Here is a 16162-nt window from a genome sequence, read left to right on the forward strand (position 1 = left end):
CTGAAGTGCAGGGAGGGAGTCCAGACCCTTAGCCATCTTGTGTTACTGTGCAAGTCCAGAGGGACAGTGGAAGTTATGTGAGGGTGCTGCTGCTGCAGCATGTATACACGCCCTACTTATACACATGCTTCTTCATTAGGATGCCATCCAGTCTATTCATATTTATTTATCATTGGCTTCTAATATTTCAGATTGCTCTCATTTTTGAATTTCAGCAAAAAATGGCAGCGCAAAGGAAGCTGTTGAAGCATTTTGTTTTGATCTAGGTCTGAGCAAAATAGTGTCACCATGCCATGGTGAAACGTACAGAGGGCTTCTGCACAGGCCACAGGGAAAGCAGGAGCATGCCCGCCTTCCGTGGTAGACAGGCAGCTGCCGTACTCCCCTCTGCTGCACCACCAACCCACACAAGCAATGGTGAGGAGGATGGAGACTCTGGGGGCAGGAGGACTCCCCCCTCCGCATCGCAAGGTGCCCTGGGGCACAAGCACGGTGGCTACTCTTGTAACAGCAGCCACCATCCTCGGCATGGCTCTTCCTCCTCACTGGCTCGCTGCCGGAAATAGCAGTAGGCCAGCGGGAAGCTGTTCAACCTGGTGGCAATCACCCAGAATCCCAGGTTCACTTGACTTCGACTAAATGAATGCTGGGTTTAAAAAGAGGGGCTTCGTGCAGGGACAGCACCAGGAGCAACCTTGCTCCCAGTGCTTCACACACACAGCCAACCCCGGCTGGGCTGTGCATGTGAATAGCCTTATTGTGTTATGGTTACTGGTCCCAGCACTCAAAAAAGGTAAGAATCTCTGCTCTGGATTACCACCATGAATTGCAGTCACTGCAGTTCTGAAACATGCTGGAAAAGTCCATAAATTTACCAGATCAAATAGTTTAGGGAATTTGACCATGGTAGCCTATTCACAAGACTGTTTTAATGGATGTTAGATTATGTTTTTAATCACCCAGCTTAGCACACTTGAAGGTACGCCTGATTCAGTTTACGTTAAAATTGATAGGAGGCATTTGTGTGACTTGAATAGCAATGGGGTTGACTGTCAATTGCCTTGGTAGTTGTTATTATGCTCTGACTGGCAGCGCTATTAGAGATGTACTCAGGGAATCAGCCTCATTCAGTAAAGCTGCCCTGTATAGCAATAGTGCTTTCTGTTTGCCATCCCTTCTGTGCATCTCGGAATCACTCCACCAGTCTTAATGATGTCCTTAAGAAAGGTGAGTTTGGAAAGTTCATCACAAATACCTAACCATCAAGTAAAAACTGGCCAGCATGGGAGAGCACCCTTGTGATGGGTTATATAAAACTCTGTAGACCCAAACAGGTTCACTGACCTCAGGTACCCAGTGATGGCAGCAACTTCAGTGACATCTTTGTTTCCTCTCACCAGCGATTCCTCCTTTCTCAGTCTTTTCTGAGCATGTCTTGGCTTGAAACTGCCTGCCTAAAGTCTTATTAGTTCCTGAGTCAGGTTTACCTGCAGTCCAAATGGAGTAATGTAGGTGTGACTAAAGTCTATCATGCTCCTCTGACTCAGCAACCTAAGCTTAAATGGGGCATTGGGTGTAGAGGTTTTTTTGGGTACCATTTGAATAAGCATCAGGATTGAGTCAGTGAGAAATGGTCAGGCTGACATTCACAGAGGCTTTTGGTTAACCTTAGAAGGCGTGTTGCAGATGTATGCATATTAGGGGCTTTGCAGACTTATGTCTGAGAGCTCTTCAGTGCCAGGTGTCCAGATTATCACAGGAGATGGAGGGGTTGAATGTGAGAGCTGGGTCATCCTTCCTACCTGCTCCCCGGAGTCTTTATTTCTGATACCTGATGAGAGGAGGGAAGTCAAGGAAGAAGGGGAGGGGAGGGGAACATATCTAGTATACAGTTAAAATAAATATAAGTGATAAACTTGAACAGAAACCACAAGTGGAAGAGAACATGATTTGGGACCACTTTGGGCTTGTAGTAACTAACCCTTCTAAAACAAACTCTTGTGTGTGCTTGCACCTCTTATCTCAATTATTCCCTTAAAAGACGTAGAAGGTTGGCTAGAATGAGTGACTTGCTCAAGTCTGCTTGATAAGCTTTGTAACTGAGTAGGATGTCAAAAGTGGGGGTGCTTCCAGGCAGGCTTAGTATGGGATTGTCATGTTTTGATTAGTCTCTACAAGGAGGTTATACAACATTATTGTCTATGTGGTATGCCACAGTCCACTTGTATTTTCCCCAGCACTTCAATTGTTGTGTTTATTCCTACCAGCATATATGACTTTTTGAAGCAGCAGTGTAGCTCTCTGCTGTGCACAAGTGTAGAAGAGACAGAGCATAATGAAAGCACCCCCAAAATACCATATGTCTGCTGTGATGTGAAAGGAATGTTTCAGTTCTACATGTGGCTGAAAGTGGGAAAGCAACAACAGCATAGCTCTTTGGGTGTCTCCTGGGTGTCATTGCTGTCTATCTTTGAAGTCTAGGCCTTGAGTCCATTGTCAGGGACTTCTCCTTAATGAACTTGTCCTTTGGAGGCAGAACAAATGGTTACCCTGCAGTTTTAAGAACACCTGAATACTGTATCACTTGGCTTTGTTCTTGGCATTTAAATTGCCGATAAAGCTTTTTAGTTGGTTTTCTCAACCTCATTTGATGGAGCAATGATAGTAAGGAGGAGATATGATGGGCCTGGGATGAGAGCAAGGAAAGTGCCTCCCATAAATTATGGGGTTTAGCCTGCCTTGGTCTCTCACATTGACAAAACTGACATTAGGACATGGCAACTGGGGAAGGAGAAATGGGCCAAGAGTCCAAGTGGGATGGGAAGGATGGGAAACTCAGGGCTACAGCAGGGCATCTAAAAGTACAGGTGACCTGGCAGCTCTATTTCTGTGCTTCATAGGAAGCTGCCTTATACCAAGTCAGACCATTGGTCTGTCTCACTCAGCATTGTCTACACTGACTGGCAGTGGCTTCTCTAAGATTTCAGGCAAGAGTCTCTGCCAACCCTACCAGGAGATGCCAGGGATTGAATTTGGGAATTTCTGTGTGAGAAGCAGATGCTCTCCACTGAGCTATGGCCCCAATCCCCTTCACAGACATTATATCTTTGTTCTTTTTAACAACCCTGTTAGGTATGCCAGAAATATCACAGACTGGGAGGGCGCCTTGAAAGAACAGTGACTTGCCTAAGACTGTTTGGCCCATTGACTAGAGTGAGATTTAACCTAATGGAGTTCCTAGCTCACTGTCTTCCAACACACACACACAACATGGGCTACTATTCTCATATAAAGAATATGAGAATCAAGGCCTCCTGGGATATAACCCCTGCTCAGTGGGGAAATGATTTGACTAGCAAGCCATAGGTTGCTGGTTCGAATCCCTGCTGGTATGTTTCCCAAGACTCTGGGAAACACCTATATCAGGCAGCAACGATATAGGAAGATGCTGAAAGGCATCATCTCATACTGTGCAGGAGATGGCAGTGGTAAACCCCCCTTGTATTCTACCAAAGACAACCACAGGGCTCTGTGGTCTCCAGGGGTTGACACTAACTCAGTGGAACACTTTACAGTTGTAACTATTGTGGTGCTTTATGGTGCAAACTTGTCCATCAGGAGTTTATAGTACTCTGTCACCAGTGCTATGATGGGCAGAAATGGTTGCCTGTACGAAGCCCCTCCAGTGGAAGAGTTATGGATTTTCTCTCTTGTGCGGAACTTCATCAGACTATTGGAAAGGGATTGGGGGGGGGGGTTGGGGGGGGGAAGCCTGCTGCTACATCTGAGAGGATCATCAAGAGCATAAGGTACACACTGTAATTACAGCTGAAGGAGGTGACTGCGTCTTCTTCCTTTGCACACTTTGGCAGTGGAGGAGATGGACTGCATTTGAAAGTACGAGAATCTCTTTGCTGAGCATATGGAAGGCGGCTGCTGAGAACCAGCGCCTGCTCGTGCTAGCATGCTTCCCCAGTGCCCTTTCCACCCTGGCAGCAGCACCACTGATTGCCTGATTGTAAGGGCACAAATAGACAGATGCACCATGCAGCCAGGGAAGAAAGAGCCTGGTGAAGAACAAAGACATTTTGCTTGCTTCTTGCCAGCATGAAGGCTGATCTAGGGGCATTGTAGAGAAACGCAGCACAGGGGTGCATGAATGTGGAGGGCAAGAGGTACATAGCAGGAGGGTGCAAAAGGTTTAATGCAATTAGGATGCTGCAGCACCCCCCCCCCCGTGGCTGCTGGTTAGGAGGACTCCCTTCCATTTCTTAGGGTAGCATGCATCTTTGCGGTGCAGCCTCTGCTGCAAGGAGGAAATGGCTAGGCAAACCCAAACAGCCCTTTGTCTGCCGTACCTGCAGTGGGTGTTAAAGAGGCAGCTTCAGGAAGCGGAGGGGACAAGAGTCAGCGCTGGGGGGAAATGGTGCGCTGCAGCTTTAAGCGCCGCTGACAGGAACCCTCCGAGAGAAGAGCGAGCGTGAGGGGAGAGCGAAGGAGGGACAGAGGGGAGGGCTTAATTTCTTCTCCTCCCTCCTCCTTGCTTCATGTGGCCGCTTTTGGGGAGGCTGAGTGACTGACTAGCTCGCCTTGCGGGGTGCTATCGGATGCTGCAAGGCTTGCTATGAGTTTCTAGGGACGGCTCGAGAAAATGCTCCATGCCCCAGTGCAGAGGTCGGGGAGGGCGCTCCGGACGGTCCATTTTGCCAGGCCCAGCAGGTAAGGAAGGCACGCCGTCGGGGCTTGGTGGCGGGTCCAGCCTTGTGTTGCCGTAGAAAGGATCGGGGCTGCAGGCAGAGCTCAGCTCGCCCATGCCGCCGCTTCCTGGCTGACAGTCAGGCTCCCGATGTGCTGGCTGGGCAGAAGCGCCTCTGTCCGCGCCAGCCGCGTGGTCTCCTGACAGTTCCCTGCACCGCCACGGACCCCTCGCTTGCACAGCCGGCGCCGTCGTCGTGGTACGCTCTCGAACGGTGTAGGCTGCTCTGGGCGGGTGGGGGCAAGTGTACGCGGAAACAATGATGTGGGGCGAGAAGCACAGCCCTTTCACAATGTCCGTTGGGCGTCAGATGTGCGTGGGGGAGGGCTTGATGGGCGCACACGAGTGCAATGCAAGCCCCTCTACTCTAGGGCAACCGGTGTGAATGTGGAAACCTGGATCGAAAGGGGGTGTGGCGTGGGTTTAAATGGTAAAAATATGGCTTTTCACCCATCCTCCCTCGATCTCTCTCGCACACAAACGTGAGGTGGGACGCGAGCTACAAAGAGAAGGGTCTTTACTTCTTAGGATGCCTCTTTGGCGGAGAAATGCTCTCTTTTGCGCCGTCTTAATGTCAAAGCAGAAAGAGAAACAAAATGTTAACGGTTCCGAGGAGCGAGGGAGAGTGTTTAACAATATACCTTGTTGCAACAACGTGCCACGCACACCGGTATCGATCGCGGTCTGGGGAGATGGCACCAGCACGCGCGCGGGTGGGGGGGATTAACTGGACCTTCTCGTGCGCTTGTTGCAGTGTTCGAGGCTTGCTCGGCTTTTTTTGCCCCTCTCTTGGGCACCTGGCCGCCTCCCGTCCCTCCTCTTCTCTCCGTGCGTGTTTTGATTTGAAATACCCCCGGCATTACGGTTGTCTGGGTGCGTGCTTGCGCGCGCGCGCATCTCTCCCCCATCTCCTTGCCTGCGAAATGCGATCTTTCCGGGAGGGGAGGGGCGGAGGCCACGAGGGAAAGAATAGGTGGGACTTGGCCGGTTTGAATTTGCACGGAACAGCCCCTGCCGAGCGACGCAGCAGCACATGCTCGCGTGAGACCGGCTCGCAAGGAGCAGAAGCCAAGGCTCCCCTTGGGAGCGACCGAGCCTTGTCTCTTTGGCGAGCAGGAGGCGTGGATGGCGAGGCGCGCGGCTCGATTGTGGGAAGAGGGCAAAGTGGCGTGCCTAGGGGAAATGGCAAGGAGGCGAGCGTTGCAGCCTCGTTCGCGGAAGGCAGCTTGTTCCTGGGAGCGGGGCGCGCGGGCGTTCCCTTCAACGAAGCCGCAATTCCTCCTGTGTGCAGGGCGGAGCAAGGGGAGGGTGGGTGGATGTGGCAGCGAGGCTGAAACCGTCGTCGCCTCTTCTGGCTTTGCTCTGTGCAGAGGTCACTCCTCAGGAATTCAGGTGCGTTTGATCCGTGGAGTCATCCGCTACTCCAGGCGTTTGCAAACGTAGCGCAGGTTAGCTGAAAGCAAGAGGACCTCGCTCTCTCCCCAGCTAAACGAACGTCCCAGGTCGTCCTTTCCGCAGTTCTCTCTTCCCAGGGTTGCATTGCAATATTGCATGGATACGGGCTGTTTCTGAAGGAGAGTCCCCTACAGTGCGAGCGACATTGCATATTTGACTCCAGCTTTCAAAGCTATAATGCATTCCTCCTTGACCTTGCAAAATGTTTTCTTTATATTCCTGGGCTAACAGGGAGGCAGGAGCAGTGTGTACAGTTCCTGGCAATAAATGTCCAATGAAGCTCCTTCAGCTGCATTCACTGACATGAAACTCCCAGACCAAACCATGAAAGATAGAAGCATACTATTTTACAGGTAGGTTCCAGACCTTGCCACACTACCAGGAAAATCAAACCCCCCAGAAAAATTCATTAATTTCCCAGAAAATGTGGGGAAACTCTCCCATTGGAAAAGCATGGGAAATGATGCCTTCTGATGAACTTTGGAAGTTTTCTCTGGTACTTTTACAGACAGGAAGTGCATACTTCAACAGAATGATGCAGAAACAAACAAGTTATATTGTTTCAGTTCTCTGGATTTTTATCTGTGTTGGATTTCCATGAAATGTGCTTAAGAAATTAAAAAAAAAACCATGAAAAGGCTTGCACTAGATGCCTTTATCTATCTCATTCAGTCTCCTGGAATGTGTCTCTTTTGGGGTTTGGGGCAGTAGCAACACTATTACACACTCAAAACAAAGAAACTCTTCTAGCATGGAGTGAAAGGAGATTGCATAGGCATTCTGTGGTATAGAAGGAATGCCTGCAAACTGTGAGCCCTTTTACTAGTACTGAATAAAACAAATATTTTAATGTGTTGCATAAAATGTATAATTTTTAGACAATGGACTGTGCACAGTTGTAAATTTCTGCCTCAGAATAGTCAGCTGTTCCTACAGGCAGATATCCACAGTGTTTCTGCCTGTACATGTAGCTGCATTCACTTCTGAGAGGTAGTGAAACCATATTCTGATTGTGATTGTATCCATCCTCCATCTGCTGAATAGCTACAATGTGTTTTCCATGAGGAAATGGGAGTCTGCAGGAAGAAGTGGAAACTGGATACAAAAGGGAAATCTTTGACCAGGTTTCCTTTAAGAAAGAAAACCAAGGCTCTTGTGCAGGCAGGATTTCTGGTGACAAGAACTTCCTTGACTCTGAGCATTAAAAAAGAACTGGGTGTAACTTGATACTGTTACCAAAACTGCCCTGGAGCGATTGGCTAGGGCGCTCCAGCTAGGCTTTTGGCTAAAGTAGGGAAATTAGCTCAGATTGGGGGAGTAGTTGTGACACAGTGTCAATTTAGCAGTCTTGATGTATTGGAAAGGATGAAGAGATGAAGGTACAGTTTTAAAGCTTTATTGAGGTTTAAAATGGGGGTTACAGAAGGCAAAGAGAGTTTAGTTAGGCATTAAATAATTTGGCGAAGGTTCTAAATTAGAGTCTTGGTTAGAGGCTTGTAGTCAAAAGTGCTTGGAGTGGAGAGCAGGGAAGGATGCAGAAAGGGACGCAAGTAAGAAGGCTTCAGGAGAGGCATGAAGTTCTTCTTATTTATTATTTTGCATTTATATCTTGCTCTTCCTCCAAGGAGCCCAGAGCGGTGTACTACATACTTAAGTTTCTCCTCACAACAACCCTGTAAAGTAGGTTAGGCTGAGAGAGAAGTGACTGGCCCAGAGTCATTTAGTGGTCCTTCCTGGGTGAGTTGGTTGCGCGATGACCAGGCAAATGTGCCTCCTTTGGAGCAAAGAATTGGGTAGAAGTGAGGATGAAGAGTAAGGGAGCAGCAGCCACAGCTCGCTTGTGAAAATTTGTGGGATGGAATCTACTGCTACTGCTACTACTACTTTGATGAATATTTATATACTGCTCTTCAACAAAGCAGTTTACATAGAAAAATACATAAATAAAATGGTCTCCTGTCCCCAAAGGGCTCACAATCTGAAAAGAAACATAAGGTAGACACCAGCAACAGCCACTGGAGGGAATCTAGGCAGAGTCCAAGCAGGAGCTAACAGAATCTGAAGACACTGTTGCCTGGCTGGGGTATTTATATCAAAAAATGTGCCCTGAAGCAACTATTAACTCAGTCAGATGACTATCCCACCCCAGAGGGCAAGGAGTTGCTGTGTAAAACAGGGTCCATTGCTACTTTAGGTGGGTCCTTCTGGACAAAGGCAAGAGCCAGCTATGCAAATGTGGCAGAGTTTGCTGAATGAGCTCTGTTTGTTTACTATCTCAGAGATGACAATGCTTCCAGGTGGAAAGATACATGCCTCTTGTTGACTTACAAGCTTCTCCTCCCCAGTCCTTGCTAGCCAATTCATCAATTTTAATTGGGTGAGAAGTAGCCATTCAACCGTCAAACATCATTCAACCGTCAAACATCATTCAAGAGGGAAGATCTCCCCCCAGAGCAATTTGCTTTTGAGTGTTCTATTCAGTGGGGCTCAACTCCATTAGGGGAGGGATAGGTGCGTCCTGTTCCAGTTTGTTGACACCTTCACATGCAGGCATGCTGCCAACCTCAGCTCATGCTTAGTGACCAGTTTTTGCCAACCCACAAGGTGAAAAGTTCATGATGACTGATCCAATAGTCCTGTGCTCATGTGTTACACCAAAATAATCCCCTGAGGGAAATATCTTACAATACTCACATGTAATCTCCCATTCAAATGCAAACCAGGGCAGACCCTGCTTAGCAAAGGGGACAATTCATGTTTGCTACCACAAGACCAGTTACAGAAGCTGTAACTGACATGCACAGTCACTCATACAAGTGCTTTTTCCCAGGCCCTTGGCCTCTCGTAGGCAGACTTAGCCAGACATGCCAAATTCTGTCTACAATAAATTAACCTACTGGCGTGTTTCTCAGAGACAGGTGTGGGCATCTGGGAGTGCACTGGGTGGGGTGAAGCAGACTCTCCCTGGTTTAGCTTAGCCCATTGGTACATTTGGCATCAAGGCGGACAGCCAAGGAGAGACCGACAGCACCCATGCAACATGGCCTACGGACCTTGGCTCAGTACTGAACTAGCTAGGCTGCTTTAATTTATTATTTATTTATTGTCAAATTTATATACTGCCTTTCATTAAAACAATCCCAAGGTGGTTTACAGCAAAATCTAAAAAAAAATTAATATTTTAAAAAGAAGATTGTAAAAAAGACACATTATTCTGTTTTGTTCTGTTTTTAGCCTACTTTCCTTAAGGAAAGTAAGCTGATGAGATCACCCGGCATTCCGTGTGTGTGTGTGTGTGTCCATCCCCCTATCTTCACAATGCCTGGACCAATATGAACCAAATTAGTACAGTTGTAAGGACACATAAAGACATCTCAACAGCATAATTTGTGATGAAGTCATCCACCTCATTCAAAATGGTGGGCACATGAAAATTTGAGGTGTAACTGGGCTAACTTATGAACCAATTTTAACCAAATTTGCTACAGCTGGAGGGACACATAGGGACACCTCAATGGCGCAGTGTGTTATGATGTCATCCACACTGATTCAAGATGGCGAACACGTGAATTTGACTGCCTAATCGGTTGAAATTTGGAACAGTTGTAGTGATTTGACACACAGGGACACCTCAACAGCATGGTTTGTGATGATGTCATCCACCCCAATTCAAGATGGCAGACATGTAAAGGCTGAAATGGGCTAACTTGTGAGGATAGTAATTAACAATTGATTATAGTAAAAGGAAAGTAGGCAGATTAGTTCTTACCAGAACAATTTTTATTTTATTTTAAAGACTTGACAACAATCCTAGAATGATTCATAGGGTGTTGTCTGCAAGGAGTGCCTGAGTTTCAGAGCTCAGTACTGCACTCAGACAGCATTGTGTATTATATATTCAACTGCCAAAAGGTTTGCTGAGCAAGCCAAAACAGGAAATCTGCTCAATCATCTCAAATTAATGAAGAATGTAAGCATTTCCATGTTGGATCAAACCAAAGGCCCACTGAGTAGCTGTTGTGAGCGAAATCCTGCTTGTGAAGAAATTCACAAGCAAGACATAATGGAAACAGCCATTCTCTGCTGTATGTCCCCTGTTTCTGGCAATCACAGATACACTGCCTTTGAACATGGAGGTTTCACTTTTTGTTCTTTGGCTAATAGCTGTTGAAGAACCTGATTTCTTATTGGAACTCTTCTCACAATCAGTGAGAAGAGCTCCATGGAGGTCTGCGTGGAGAGCGGGTTTGGCTCACCCTCCCTGCAGACAAGCAGCTCCACCCACCCCCGAGCTCCAGTAATGCACTGCGCAAGCACATGATGCATTGTTGGGACACCCCCCCCCCCCCGAGTGTGCCAGCCACGATCAATAAAATGCACAAGTGCTCCCTTAACCTCACTTAAGAGGGAGGCTACTTAGGAGGGTTTGCCACCGTTTAGCCGCCAGGATCAGGCCCGATCCCCATGGTTCACACGAGCGTGCAAAACTGGGCTAAGCATGCTCGTGTGAATAGCCTCATTGTTTATTGACACAAAGAAGTGTCCTGTCTCTGAGCAAATAAGATTTTCAGTTCCTCCCCCGGAAAATCTTCTGTTTTATTTATTACATTTTTGTATCCCATCCTTTCTTTGTGGGGCTCAAGGCAATGTATATGATTCTTTTCTCTATTGAATCCTTACAACCACCATGTGTGTAGAAGAGGTTGAGAGATGCTGATTGTCCCCAAATCACCCATTGGGCTTCAGTGGAGATTTCAACCTGGTTATCTCTGGTAGCCACTGCTCTGGCTCTCTCGTGCCTTTATCAGCTGCATAACTACACCTTGCCCCAGACATACAGTCATTGGGAGGGGGGAAGTTCACTTGCTGAATTCATGGTTTGTTATGGAAATAATAAAAGCATAGGAGCTCTGCCAGAAAAAGTTGGCAACTCTAGCATCACTGTCCATGGCCACATGTTCAATGAGTTGGGTTTGCATGTGAGTGCCGGCTTGTTTATGCAAAACAACAGTAAAATTCTGTTCACCAATACTTGGACACGCTTCACCATTTCTGTATATGCATACAGTTTAAAGTAAAGCAACGCATTAGTTTTCTGGCACAAGAGCAGAGTTCCTCACTTGCCTTCTCTCAGTCCTAGAAAAATAATAAACAATTGGAGACAGCTTCAGAGTTCCTTGGTTCTGTCAGGCATTTTTGGGAGGAGACTCTCTTGAAGTCTAGGAATTCTGTTCCAAGTTGTTCACTAAAACCTCTATATGGGAATTACTCCTGTGCTCTCTGAGCCTCTCTTTTTGCCTGTCCCTTGACAGGTCCCCTCCAGCCTACCCAGCGTCCTTTAGGCTATTCTGTATCTGCCTGACCTCTTTAGTGTCGCTGCTCAGCACCCTACTGTGATTTCCTGGGGAAGAAACAGCTTGAAAGATCAAGGGAAACAATACAGCAGTTCCCTCTCCAATACGTGGCGAGTTGGAAGCACAGTCCATGTTGTCTGCCTGGTATTCCAATGCCCTCTGCAGTGAATTGCTTGAATGGCCTCTCTAGGTATTGTTGATTGCTCCCAAGGGAAGTAGATTTAGATTTCTCGTACTTCTATATGAATTTGATACCTAGGAAACACTTAGGAGGCCATTGGAGAGAATCAGCAAAGCTTGGCAGAGAACTTCTTAAGTCTGTGATACTAAGAGGCTATTCTCACACACAAGCAAAACCAGGCTAAGGAAGCCCAGACCGGTTTTGCCTGCGCATGGGAACTGCCAGGAGCCACACAGCTCCTGGCGGAAGCACGGCAGCATAGAGAGGTGAGCTGGTCTTGTGGTTGCAAATGTGACCTGTCCCCTTAGCTAAGTAGGGTCTGCCTTGGTTGCATATGCATGGGAGACTAGAAGTGTGAGCACTGCAAGATATTCCCCTCAGCTCTGGGAAGAGCAGAAGGTTTCAAGTTCCCTCCCTGGCTTCTCCAATGTAGGGCTGAGAAAGATTCCTGCCTGAAACCTTGGAGAAGCCGCTGCCAGTTTGTGAAGACAGTACTGAGCTAGATAGACCAATGGTCTGACTTAGTATATGGCAGCTTCCTATGTTCCTAAACCTGCCTCCAGAGCTTGCCTTCAAAATGAGGTTAAGGGAGCATGAGGTTAAATGTTCTTATTTGTTTGTTATTTGTCTATGTAAACCGCCCTGAGCCATTTTTGGAAGGGTGGTATAGAAATCAAATTAATAATAATATTAATTTTTCTGATTGTCTGGGGCTGGGACTTGCTCAGTGCACTATGGGTGTTGTGAGGTGGGGTCCCAGCTCCCTACCCTCTGCGCAGCCTGAGGAGGCAGCTACACATCTGGGCGTGCAATCTCCATGCCCAGACCAGGAGTCAGGACCATCTGCGGGAAGGGAAGTTCTTGATCGTGAGAAAGGGCTCTCTTTATGCTACTTGAATGTGAGTTGCACTGAAATCAGAAGGGTGAGTTGCTTTCAGGTAGATGTGTTGAGGATCCGAATGTAAAGGTATAAGAGCAGGAATAGCTGCTGCTGCTGCTGCTACTACTACTACTACTACTACTACTACTACTACTACTATTTATATACCGCTTTTCAACAAAAGGTTTGTGAAGTGGTTGACATAGAAAAAAAATAATGATAATTTTTTCTATCCTCAAAGGGCTCAGAGTCTAAAAGGAAACACAAGGGAGACACCAGCAACAGCCACTGGAGGGATGCTGTGTGAGGGTTGAATATGGCCAGTTCTCTTCCTCTGTTTAATATGAAGTATTTGTCACCACTTTGAAAGGTGCCTCTTTGCCCAGTTAGCATAGATCAGATGTGTAAAGATGATCAAAAGGGATGGGCAGAGCAGAGACAAAATGGAAGTTACAGATATCCTAAGCACTGTTATCGCTCTTTAAGACTGTATCACTCTGTCTTGTCTTGACTATTGAGCCTATCTCCTTGAGGGTTTTTTTTTTTTTTGGCCTTTTTTCACTTTAGTTAACTTCAGGCTTCAATGGTTAGGGTCCTTGTAAGATTGGCATGGCCATTGATTAGTGGAGTACTCATTATTGCACCATTCAGAGCCTCTTGTCCTCTTCAAAGCCTGTTCCAGCCACTTCAGTTAAAAGCTCAGCTCCTCCTTGTTCCTCTGCTTCTCAATACAGACTGGTTTCATTATTTAAAAAAAAACCCACCTCCATCAACCTCAGTAGCCTCCCCCGCCCCTCATGGAAGAGCAAGCAGCATGGAAAGCAACTCTAAGGATGGAAGCCAGAGGAAAGAACAGGCCTAGGCAATGGAGGCTTTTGTATCCCAGGAGATGTACCACTGACCCTTGGCTAGTGGCATGCTCACACCACATTCATATAGCCTGCTATTATTTCTGTTTATAGCTTTTTTGGCTCTTTGACATAATAGGAGGTATATCAGTCCACATCAAGGTTCTGTGTTTTGAGGTGATGATGATTAGAGATATTGAGGTCGTGTACACAACCTCTTTCCTTGAAGCAGGAGGTAGGTGCCTCTCCCTACTGCAGATGAGCATCAATGTGGCAAGCGGTAGGGAGGCCGGGGGAAGGACACCTAGACTCCTGATATCCCACAATCCCCCCGCTTTGGGGGATTCCCCCTGAATTGGGCACTCTAGGTATTCAACTCTATGTGTGTTTGGGCTGTGTGCAGCCCTAGCATGCGGACACAATGAGTACCTGGGGTAAAGGGTGCATTTGTGCCCTGTAACCTAGTTCTGGGCTTACAGGGCAGGCAGCACCAGGCCAGGATTGGCGTTGATTCCAGTGCGTCACATGGGCAGCCAAACTCAGGCAGGGCTGCTCAAGCCTGGGTTTGGCTACTCGTGTGAACAGCCTCATTGAATGTATGTAGTTATAGTGGGGAAACTTGGATTGCTTTACATGTACCTGGATCCTGTAGAAAGCTTTCCTTCTTGCAACTCCTACTGTTCTGATTTTCCTCCAGGAATACCTAATAGCTCCCACTCGGATGGTTTTGCTTTGCAGCAGTGATCTTCACTCTTTTTTAAGCCGGGTCCACTTTGGCAAAACAAAAACAACAACTCTTCCGTGTGAGAGCAATTTCCAACTGTACTGACTTCTGCACAATACTGCACGTTTCTCTTGGCTGGGAATGCCTTTAAAAGAGACTGAACCCTCTCTTAAGAGCTTTATGGTGAATACACTTCGCAGAATTCTGTATATACCTTCCAATCTGGTGTGGGGCCTCAAGGGGACTCCGTTTCCTCTTAAAGGAGCCCTCCAGTGCCAGGAAAAGCATCAGTGGGAAAGGTCACCTCTGCAAGGTGCCAGGGGGACTGTGCAGAGTATTCAGCTTTGACTGAAGCTTCACACAGGCTTATTAAACAATTCATCAGGGAGCTGAACTTTGGGTTGATGGGAGCCATCACTGGCTCCAGGCCTTACAATGAAGAACACTTCTTTCCAGTGCACCTTACATAACACACCTTTTAAGAGGAGAGTTAGTAGCCTCTCCCCTCCAGTTTCCACTCTTGTCATTGCTCCATATGGAAATCCCCATGTGGGATCCCATTGTCTTCCTAGGGTCCCACATGGAAGCAGGCAAGTAATGGGAAATCAGATGCTTGAGGCTGTGTGGCTGCTTCGTTCTTGGCAGCACTAGGCAAATCTGGGAGTTTGCTGCTTTGTTTAAAATACACAGTATTGAAAGGCCTTGGCTTGAGGATATTTTTCTTCATTGGATTGGATAGGATTGGATGTTTTTTCTCAGGATTAATTAGCCTGGACTTAATCTATATTAAGCCCCCATGTAGACACTTTTTAATAAGGATTAGAGTTTCTTAACCCTTTTTCAAAGACGGCCAAGGCACATTTGCAAAATATGTGCTGTTAAGGACATTGGAGAAGTGGGAGCAGATAATTAACCTGCCCACCCACTAACCTATTTCAGGGTTGGAAGGCAGATGCCTCAGATTTAGGGGAGCTAGTATCAGGTTCTAGGTGATGTGAAAGTGTCTAGCTCCTAGGAGCTCAATGTTGTTGGAAATCAAGTGCCTGCAATTCAATCACGTGGTGATGATGTAGTTCAGAACTGGGTGGGCTCAGAAACTGTCTTCTCTAGTTTGGAAAACCACAGACCCAAATTCCCTCTGAAATATGGGCCTGGCTCATAATAGGCTTGCCAGCCATCTCCCTGCTTCTCCCTTCCTTCCATTTCTCAAACTTTCCTTTGTAAACAAGAAAAGGTGTGACAGCAGGGAGAGCTAGCGCCAGCGTCTTTGTCTTTTAAGCATGGATGCTTATATGGAGTGTATATGGAGGATTGAGTCTGAATGCATTAGAAACTAGATTTCCCATGCTCCCCATTGTCAATGGACACACCATGAAAATATTGAGAAAGATGTGGTGTTTGTCACCAACCCTACCTATCACCAGCCTTGCCCTTTCACAAGGGTGAATTTTGGGAGGAGACTGGTAGGGAGGTTTCTCCGAGCCCTTAATGTACCACCATTATAAACTGGAAGTGAACTGTGAGAAAAATGCTTGAGGTTCTCTGAGAAAACTTGGAAATTGTGAGCCAATTGTGAAGCAAGTGTTAGAAAGCTTGCCCATCACTTTATTTTATCCAAGTCTGACCATTGCCAGGTTGGCCACAGACAGTGTGACCTATTAGAGTCCCTATTAGAGGAGCTCCCAGAACCCCCAAACAAAAGCCATTGCAGCTGAGGATTCTGGAAGTTGTAGTCAACAACATCTGGGAATCCCTATTAGAAGGAACACTGGCTGCAGGGTACATTAGAAGTGCCAGTTAACACACTGTGTTGTTCTGGTTATATACCAATAGCAATTGACTGGAGTAATCCTAAACAGTATACCACCATCTAGCATTTCAGGAGAGCTAGGCTGTTGTCTTAGTGGCACAGAATTGCCCGTTCCTACATAATGGATAACAATAAATTATTATTTTTAATTCTT

General features: G+C 46.9%; 1 protein-coding gene across 8 annotated transcripts in view; it reads left to right on the forward strand.

Annotated features, from left to right (window-relative positions):
* Window positions 1-16162, forward strand: part of NAV1 (neuron navigator 1) — a 409357-nt gene that overhangs the window by 318344 nt on the left and 74851 nt on the right. The window contains exon 1 of one of the 8 annotated variants that reach the window (XM_053243561.1): window positions 4496-4719. The exons of 6 other annotated variants lie outside the window; for them this stretch is intronic. In XM_053243561.1, the coding sequence (XP_053099536.1) occupies window positions 4652-4719 (68 nt within the window). In that variant the 5' untranslated portion in view covers window positions 4496-4651. Of the gene's footprint in view, window positions 1-4495; window positions 4720-6129; window positions 6149-16162 lie in introns of those variants that run through there. One more of the 8 variants, XM_053243563.1, reaches the window with a different exon arrangement.

Source organism: Hemicordylus capensis, chromosome 4 (genome assembly GCF_027244095.1).
Source record: "Hemicordylus capensis ecotype Gifberg chromosome 4, rHemCap1.1.pri, whole genome shotgun sequence".
Lineage (NCBI taxonomy): Eukaryota > Metazoa > Chordata > Lepidosauria > Squamata > Cordylidae > Hemicordylus > Hemicordylus capensis.